Consider the following 10,185-nt stretch of genomic DNA (forward strand, 5'->3'; position numbering starts at 1 on the left):
TTAGGCACCTTACGGTCGCAAATAACTCCTTTAGCTTTTCTCCAATTAAACCACCCAGCTTGAATTCTATGTGAAATATCTCCACTGATTTCGCCATCATTTTGAATAATGGCTCCCAAATATCTAAACTTTTCCACTTGAGGTATAATTTGATCTCCAATTTCACTTCCAAATTATTTTCGAATAGTCCTTTACCAAATTTACAATATAAATATTCCGTCTTACTTCTACTCAGACGAAAACCTTTCAACTCCAATGTCCTCCTCCATAACTCAAGTTTGCAATTAACCTCTTCTCTTGTCTCTGCTATAAGAACTATATCATCCGCGAAGAGCATACATTTCGGGATTTCCTCTTGAATATGTTCCGTCAAAACATTTAAAATCAAGTTGAACAAATAAGGACTCAGAGATGATCCCTGATGTAGTCCAATCTTTATAGGAAAATCCTTTGTTTGACCACTAGGCGTTTTTATACTAGTTTTTACCCCCTCATACATATCTTGTATGGCTTTAATATAAGCAATCCGTACTCCCTTTTTTTCCAACGCTTTCCAAAGCACTTCTCTTGGTATACGGTCATAAGCTTTTTCCAAATCAATAAAAACCATGTGTAGATCTTTATCTTTACAACGATACTTTTCCATTAATCCCCTTAGTAGATAAATTGCCTCTGTAGTTGATCTACCTGGCATAAAACCAAATTGATTCTCAGAAATACTTGTCTCCAATCTCAACCTGTGCTCAATTACTTTCTCCCACAATTTCATTGTGTGGCTCATGAGTTTAATCCCTCTATAGTTAGTACAATTCTGAATATCTCCTTTATTTTTATAAATAGGAATTAATGTACTTCTCCTCCACTCATCAGGCATTTTCTTGGACCGTAAAATCACATTAAATAACTTAGTTAACCATCTCACCCCTTCTTCACCTAAACATTTCCACGCTTCGATAGATATACAATCAGGTCCGTTAGCTCTACCATTTGCCATTTTCTTAAGAGCTTCCTTTACCTCCTTATCACGTATTTTTCGATAGAATGACAAATTTTGTTCTCCTTCACCAGTTACTAAATCCTCCAAGTTACTAGATGAATCCTCTCCATCATTGAAAAGTTTAGAAAAATAAGTCTCCCATCTATTTTTAATTTCATCATCTGTAACTAAAATTCTTCCCTCTTCATCCTTAATACACCTTACCTGTTCTAGATCTCTTGATTTTCTTTCCCTACTCTTGGCAATCTTATAAATATTTTGCTCTCCTTCCTTCGTCTCAAGGTTCTTATAAAATTCTTCAAAAGCTTTGGAACGAGCTTCACCCACAGCTCTCTTAGTTTCCTTCTTAGCCATACGGTACCTCTCCCAATTTTCCTCATTGTTACACAAATGTATGGCTTTAAAACAGTTCTTCTTATACTTGATTTTGTCCTGTACACTATTATTCCACCACCAAGACTCCTTATCTCTCGGACCAGAACCTTTTGATTCTCCCAAAACTACTTTTACAACCTCCCGTATCTTTTTAGCCATATCCTCCCATATGATGTTAGCACTTCCCTGAGAATCCCAAATTCCTTTATCTAAAAGATTTCGCTTGAAAATATCTTGCTTCTCACCTTTTAATTGCCACCACCTAATCTTTGGTGTTACTACTTGTCGACGTTTTTGGATTTTACTCATAATACACACATCAAGGACTAGGACCCTATGTTGTGTCGTTACAGCATCTCCAGGGATCACCTTACAATTTTTACAAAGTTTTCTATCTGTGTTCCTAACCAAAAGAAAATCAATCTGCGACCTTGAGGCTCCACTTTTGTAAGTGATGAGATGCTCATCTCTCTTCTTGAAACAAGTGTTGGCAATCTTAAAATCATACGCCAATGAGAAATCAAGAAGAGTTTGCCCTTCATTATTTAGCTCTCCAAAACCAAAACCACCATGCACCCTCGCATACTGACCAGCTTCCCTCCCGACATGCCCATTAAAGTCTCCTCCAATAAAAATCTTTTCACTCTGTGGTATGTGTCGAATCAACCCCTCCAGATCCTCCCAAAATAATTCCTTAAGACTGGCTTCTGTCCCGACTTGCGGCGCATAAGCGCTAACAATATTAACAGTCTCACGTCCAATTATCATTTTTAAAGAAATAATTCTGTCTCCAATTCTGCTAACTTCTACAACGTTCTTCTTCCACTCATTATCTATAATGATGCCTACTCCATTGCGTGCACTTACTTTTCCTGTATACCAAAGTTTGAAACCTTGAATATCCTTAGCTCCTTCTCCACGCCATTTTGTTTCTTGCAAGCAAAGGATATTGATTTTCCTTTGAATCATAACCCCTACAACCTCTACAGATTTACAATTTAATGTCCCAACATTCCAAGTACCAAATCTAATTTTGCTCTTATGGACTAACTTCTTTAGCCGCGTGCGTCCAGAATGACGCGGTAGCCCTTGCTCATTTAACACTACATCCGGGCGCCGATGCAGCGGCTCTAACTCACTTATCACTGTACTCGAGCCATGCAGCGCGTTACTTACGGGCAACGACCTAGCATTAACATTATAACGTCTATTGTCCATGTTCATGATAGATTCAACAAATTTTTACATTGGCTGTTGATGGCCTAACACAACCCTCCTCCTTTACCCGGGCTTGGGACCGGCTATAAACATAGGCGGAGTTCTCGGTTAGATAACCATGTAAAAAAAAAAATAGATAACCATGTAAAAAAAAAAAAAACTTTTGCTATAGATGTGCTACTAATTGATTAAATACAAAAAATAAGTAATTTCTTTCATTTTATATAAACTCTATACTACTCTTATTATTCTCTCTTTCTTCAAATTTTAGCCTTTTACATGTGATGCTGCCAGTTAATTACCCCACTAATTTATTATGCCTAGCTTCATGCAGCGAAATAATTTTCAAAGATTCATATCTGCAACAAATGCATTGATGATAGAATGCAGAGAGAGAGAGAGAGAGGGAGGGAGGGAGAGAGAGAGAAGATCCACAGAGGCCCATGCATAGAGTTTTGAGCTACTTGGCATAGCCACATGCAACTATTTCTCTTTATGATTCAAAACTATCAATTTGATGTAGTGGTCCTCCTCTTCTCTTTCACTCTCTCTCTCTCTCTCATCATGTTATTGCTCATTATTATTATTATTATTATTATAGTTACTGGGATTGAATATTACTGATAGCACTACAGACTGATACGAGCAGCATCAAGACGTAGCAGTTCTTCAATGGTATTTTTGCATGTGCCTTTCATGTGACTCTTGGGACCCTCAATCTATTATCTATATCCAATCCACACAATAAACACATCTGACTTTTACAACAACTCCAAGAAAAGAAAATACAAAATTATATAAATGCTAAGAAACATTAACTTTATTCTTTCATGTTTTTCATGATGCTTCAGAGTTTGATAGCCTTACCTAGCTGAAGGCTTTTGGGAAAGCTTTGGAAATGTGGGATTTTGGGTGCAACCTTCACTTTATAGTTCCTTTTGATGTCAAAATCTCTTCCCCGCAAAGCAAAAGTTCAAAAATAACACCAAAAACTTAAAAGATTTTTTTTTTTGAAAAAAAAAAAGAAAGTGGCTTTAATTTGGATAGAATTATTGACCCATGGATCTATCTTGTACTAGCTAGCTAGCAACTTTCAAGGCCCAACTCATACATATATTATATCTGCTCCTCCTCTTCTTTTTTCTTGAGCTTTTCTCTCTCCCATTTGACCTGTAAGCCTTTACTTTTCTCTCTGGAAAGACGAAGAAAAATTCGTGGACCACATCTGATATTGAAACCTCAATGAGAGCTTCTGGGTTTGGAGTTCCACTGATCCTTTCTGAACTGACTCTTTTATTTATAGGATAAAGAATCATGGATCGTTTTGCTGACACAAAATCTTTTTAAAAAAAGTAAAGAAGAAAAAGAGGAAAAACAGACAAATAAATAAAACCAAACAACTAGAAGTGATGGTTAAAGAGGGTAGGTGAGTCTCCATGATCAATGTGGATTATTTTATGTATGATTGAACCTCCTCCTTTTAAAAAAAAAAATAGAATGTATAAAATTTGCTTTATATTGCTATCTCTTTATACCATATCATTATTTCAAGATCTTACATTTAATATAATTTTGTGGAAATTTGTATTGAATAGCACAGGCTATTGCAACAAACATTGTAGCAGTATTATATTATATTATATTACTCTTCAATGGTCATTGAAAATGTCACGTTCATCTATATTATTGATGCTACCTAGCCCAGTTGGATCTGCATATATCTAATTCAGACAGCAAATTTGAAGATTGGTTGGGAAGGGACAATCTCCAGTAAACATAACTGTTTGATGTTTAGTATTTATTTAAAAATTATTTTTATTCTAAAAAATCATAAATTTTGAAATCGTTGCTAATACGTTAAAAAAACTAAAATTGTCAACTTGTGTCTGTTAAGTGCAGTGTAACTTGTACAATTTTTTTAAAGCTAACTTTGGAACTTGTTCATCCAAGTCATATCTTTTTCTTCTTCCTCTTATTTCCTCTCTTCTTTCCCCCGTTTTTTCAGCTCAATTCTCATCTTCAAGATTCTATGAATTAAATTAACAGCATCACCAAAGCCCAAAAATCAACGGTAGTACTGTAAGCCATAAGAGAAGAAAATCTCAAAATAACAACAGTAATAATATTAAGAAGAATGGGGAAACAATCAAACGTCCCAAAGTAATAATTAATGTATTATTATGGATCTGTTGCTCTCAATTTGAGCATGTAGCTTTTTCGTGGACTAACTGCAATTGAAAAATAATTCCCCAAGGCTTGAAAGGGATGTCCAAATTGGAAGGTATTCATTTAAGCCCCAGAAAGTTTCAGCATATCGGATAGTTGGCCCGTGTAGTAGTCTGGTTGAATATTATTTGAAGGGTGTCTCAGATCAGGTTCTGATGTTACACCTGTTCCCCCAAAGCAATCACACCAAGTTATCAATCATTTTCACAGTCAGGACAGCTCAGAATGTAAAGAAAGACAAGGTACTTTTTTCTTGGGAGAATGACAATTGAAGACCCTATAAGAAAATTAATGTAAAGTGAGAATCTGTGATGAAACTTATAAATTTACAACTCAAACTTTCATATTCACAACGTAAAGGTTCTTATTTTATATAGGGTCTACAATTGTCATTCTACCCTTTTTTTCCTTCTGAAGAGAAAGTTAAGTCCATTACCTGAAAGTACAAGAATAGTTTTGCAGCCAGCATTCTGTCCAAACAAAATATCAGTGTCTAGTCTATCTCCCACCATACACATCTTGGATGGACTTATGTTGAATCTGATTGAAAGAGTGAATTATACAATGGTGAGAAGAATATCAAGGAAGGAGCAAGTCCCGGCTGGATGGGGAAAGGGGGGGGGGAGCCTACAAACTTAAGCCATTCGACTTTCTTACTTCTGTATTAAAAAGTCCATCATAAATGTGGATGGCTTCCCAACTACGATAGGCTCCTTTTGGGTTGATCCACAAATGGCAGCAACCATACAACCGGCACCTGAGGTCCAAGTTTTATCCATTATAAGACCATATAATCAAGTTGCATACTAATTCCAGTCTTCAGGAATAGAATGGAATTGAAAATTGAACCAGGCCATTCTTGCAAGGCAGTCATATGACCAACTGCGTCCCGGTTCGTGGCCATAAAAAGGCATCCTGGGTTCTCCCGTATGCAAAGGGTTCCATACCTGTGAGGTCAAATGTTAAAGCATGATCATATGAAGCAAATGAAAGCGAGCAATAAACTGATGATTTGATGCTAGTATTCAAAAGGTATGTCCTTAACTTGTTTCAGCAGAATTTCAGAGGATGTCAATACACATTAACATTGTGATTTTAGTAGTTTTGTATAGTCATATTCACCTAGAGCAAATGAGATATGATATCGGAACTTCAAAGTCCATTCTTTTGTCAGGTTATCCTCTAATGCACGTGATTTATTTTGACTTTAGCTGTTGTAATTTCTAGTTTGATGCACAAGTCTTCTTGAAAATGAGTAATGTGTTCAATAGGTCACTCATTCAGTACTGTAAACTTATTACAAATGCGCTGTACTCTATCCTTACAGATGTTTGACATAAACAAACGTTGAAAGAATCCTTTTAAAAAACTTGGCAGAGCAGATTAATCCACAAGGACAAACTAAGACTACCAGAAGTTGAAAATAAGTCAGCTTCCTCAAAATAATATGCCTTGTGTATACTTCAGATAGTACCAGCTACTAAAATATAGCTGTGACAGCATCTCTCAATATTCTTTATGGACTAAATATGTAGAAAGGTCATTAAAGATCCGACGCTTGATCACCGGAGAGCCAAGTCTATAAGAAAATATACTGAAATTTTAGTCAGGAACAAAGAAGATAGATCTTCTTACTGAAGCTTGTAGTAGTTAATGTATGGATCTATTCCTACCACAACAGCTCCAACCTGCAAGAATGAGTTCAGCAGTTAACTGCCTGCACTGAACTCAGTGAAGATGCATGTAGAAAAATTGGGCAAGATGTTTCATTACACTCTTATCATGGTCAAAGAAGCGATTCTGCTTCAGCTGTACCGTTTTATTCCCATCTTCCTGCAACAATTGAACTCGTCTATGAGAGCTACGTCAGTAGCAGTCATCCCCTGTCTCTGTCTTGTATTATTGAATATTTACAGTAGTTGATCACTTGAGTCATTGTTAGGGAAAGACTTCATATCTAGTAAGACTCCCCCCTTTTTTCTCTCATTGAAGAGAAAAACCATCTAACCAACTAAATTTGAAGCAAAAGATCACTTGAACTGAAAGAAATTAATTTGGGAGCACAATACAGTCTCAGATAGCTCTCCAAAGTCTTAAGAATGTAACCTTAAAATTCAATTAGGAATCTAAGAAAGGAAGGGAAAAAGTGAATCTGCTGAACTTACTGGACCACCAAGACCAGTAAAGCCGGCAAGCCGCAACTCCTCCAGTATACCTTCCTCACCAATTACATAAATCTGCAGGATGAGACGGGAAAATAAAAAAAACCAATGGATAAAACTGATATCTACAGACTGGCAAAAATAACAAATCTCAACCCAGATTGTATAACCGGAATCAGTGAAATACTTAATAAATGTTCTAATAATTTATGAACAGGTATCATCTAAAAATGAGGAGTCCCCTACATGAAGCCAGGAACTTAATGTGGAATAAAATATTGAGACTCAAATCACTCAATATACATGAAGAGACAATTAGGACGAAACAAGCTAAGAAAATCAGAATGATGCACATGCAAAAGCTTGCTAGCTGATCTTCAAGCAAATAAACTTCAAATGACACGAGAATGTAATCAGAATCATTTTATTTTCTGGCTTTTAGATTTGATTACGCAGACAGAGAAATAAGCACATGAAAGATGAAATTGAAAGTAAAATCGCTAGTAAAGATGAAATTTAACTGAGTTCGTCGCAAGGCAAGGAACACCATTCGATACTTTAAATAGAAATAAGGAATTTAAAAGCTTTCTTTGCCACATTAGTTCAACACACCAACCTTCTTTTCTGAGGGAAAATCGTTGATCTTCAAGTACATGGCAGCAGCAAAGGACGAGGAGAAAATCTCCTCCTGCAAAATGGAACTAGGTAGCAATGAGATAATTACTCCAAATTTAACAACATGGAGGTTCATATCCAATTCAGTTCAACAGAACGAAACCTCGGAAACCGAAATTCCTAAAGATTGGAATTTTTCAGCGTACTGTCTCCTGGATTTCGAGGAATTGTTAGTCACAAACACCAGCTTCTTCCCCTGAAGCACAAAGCAAAATTAAATTGATGATGATAAAGGAGATGAACAAAGCAAAATTACAGCACACACACCTTGGACCGGAGCATATCCAAAGTTTGTGGAACACCATCAATAAGCTTATCACCCTTCCAAATGACACCTGACAGTAACGATCATATCAAACAAATGGAATATAAGAAAAGAAGAAAAGCGGGAGAAAAACAGAGAGGATATTCATATACCATCGCAATCGAAGACGAAAGCTTCGACGGCATCGAAGAGATCTTGGAGGTTCTGAGAAGAGAGAGGGAGAGAAGGCATTGTGACAGACGGTGAAACGAAGAAGGTGAAGCTTAGGCCAGCAAAAGCAGAGAAAAGGAAAACGAATTTGAGTACGCGCGCTATGGCTGACCATATGACTCATTTTCCTGGCGGGCTATGAAGCTGTGTTAGGTTATGTGAGAAACAACGGTCGTTCAATCGCCAACTGCATCAGCAATTCAGCATTGGTGGTAAGAAAAATATTTGTTGGCAAAACTTGTAAAAGGAATAAATGGTACTATATCTATGATTTATAAATAATGTAATTTATTTAAATTTAGAATTTATGTTAATTGATATAAATGTTGATTAATTAATTTATCCTACTTAACAAATTGGTAGTTAAATTTTATTTAGAAAATTTTAATTTATGTTTCTCACTAGGGTTGATTAAAAGTTTCTTATAAATCGTCTAGTAATAAAAAATTAAATTAATAACAAAATTAAATTCATAACCATATAAATTATAAATCAAATTATTATTAACCATATCAATTTTTATTAGTTAATTTTTTTTTTTTTACTTTCACACTCAGTATCCTAAAATGCCTAAATCTATTAGGTTTATTGTCCGCTCAGGCCACTCTAGGCTAAGCCAAATCCTCATTTAAGTAGGTACTCTTTGAGAGAGTTTTGTATGTGCACTCACATGGGATGCTTTATCAATTAATTTTAATTTATATTGATATAACCTTGCAGCCCAAATTCAACAACCACAGAATGGGCCATTTAGGCCGGCCCACATCTGGACTTGTGGAACATGGTGCACTTTTGATGATGCGAGAGACGATAAAGGCTGAAATTCAAGAGATGGCCAAAAAAAAAACCCCCAAAGATCACGCTCGAAGAAATCTTAGCCTCTTAGGGCCAGTTTGGTTCACATGATGAAATAAGGATGTGAGAAGCGAATTGGAAAGGGAAAGGTTTGGTTGGATGATTTTTGCTTCCCAAAACCAAATTTTCAAGTTTGGATAAAGTGGGTTCCCTTAGGAATTCAAGTTCAAGGTGTTATTTGGTTTTGGTTTTGCTTTTATTTTTCAAGACAAAATGAAATAAAAATGAGTTTAACTATATTAATTTGAAAACACTTTCAAAGTAAAAAAAAAAACCAATAACACTACTTTATGGAAGCTTAGATGGTGGAATAATCATATTAGAGTGAACTGGCTTAGGCATATGGAAATATTTATGTTGACTATGCTAAACAAATGTTTTTACGTACATTAACTTGGTTATAGTTGTACATGTTAATTGATAGATGTGAATTATTATGTTATTAATATGTTTATCTCACCTTATAGTTATATTTTACAAGTGAGGGCTCTAGTAGAAACAAAGAAAAGGAAGAGACTAACGAGGAGTAAAGAGCTTCGTCTGTACGGCTCTTCTCTTTCATGATTTGGTATTGTAACGAATTCATGTTAATTATACCAACTTAGAATCATTCATTGTTTTGTATTTGCATGCATGAGAATTATGGTGTATGAGTGTGTATCTCAACCTAAAATGATATATCTGTATTGAAGTTATTATGAGAGGTCGAGATATTAGTACCGGTGATATGTTTGTGTTGATTATGTGTTGGAATGGTCAAATGACATTTATCATGAATTTTAGCCACCCCTTGATATTGCTGTGAAATGGAGGTTTTGATGGTCATTTTGTATATGGGCTGTTATGGTTGTGAAATGATTGAATTATCAAGTTGTATGTGATCCATTTGAGTTAGTTCAAGTAGTTCTTAGGTTATTAGCACAAGATTGTGAGTTTTGGACACCTATTAATGTGTTGAGGGTTGAAGACAAACTATTTTATATTTTGAGTGTCTAACTAATGGTTGAATGTTTGGTTGTGAAATCAATGCCAATAGTTAAAAGGCTCAAAGAATTATGTGTGGATACTTGAACTATTCAAATCAAATGTTGAATGGCAAAATGGTACACTCTAAAAGTTAGTCTAAAATGCTGTCTTGATAGCAGGTGTGCGCCGCAGTACATGACAGTCACACTGCTACGCAATACATAAAAAGGGACGTG

General features: G+C 35.6%; 1 protein-coding gene across 1 annotated transcript; it reads right to left on the bottom strand.

Moving 5' to 3' along the window:
• Nucleotides 1–4,692: 4,692 nt before the first annotated feature.
• Nucleotides 4,693–8,285, bottom strand: LOC129286577 (phosphoglycolate phosphatase 2). The gene is made up of 11 exons (XM_054922521.1): nt 8,071–8,285; nt 7,921–7,988; nt 7,757–7,849; nt 7,595–7,666; nt 6,982–7,053; nt 6,590–6,649; nt 6,452–6,504; nt 5,666–5,763; nt 5,474–5,573; nt 5,253–5,356; nt 4,693–4,980 (listed from the first exon to the last, which is right to left on the bottom strand). Exons 1-11 carry the CDS (start codon nt 8,147–8,149, stop codon nt 4,880–4,882), a joined length of 900 nt encoding a protein of 299 aa, XP_054778496.1. The 5' UTR covers nt 8,150–8,285; the 3' UTR covers nt 4,693–4,879.
• Nucleotides 8,286–10,185: the final 1,900 nt, after the last annotated feature.

Source organism: Prosopis cineraria, unplaced genomic scaffold (genome assembly GCF_029017545.1).
Source record: "Prosopis cineraria cultivar Desert tree isolate PC_DT_omini unplaced genomic scaffold, ASM2901754v1 PC11, whole genome shotgun sequence".
NCBI lineage: Eukaryota > Viridiplantae > Streptophyta > Magnoliopsida > Fabales > Fabaceae > Prosopis > Prosopis cineraria.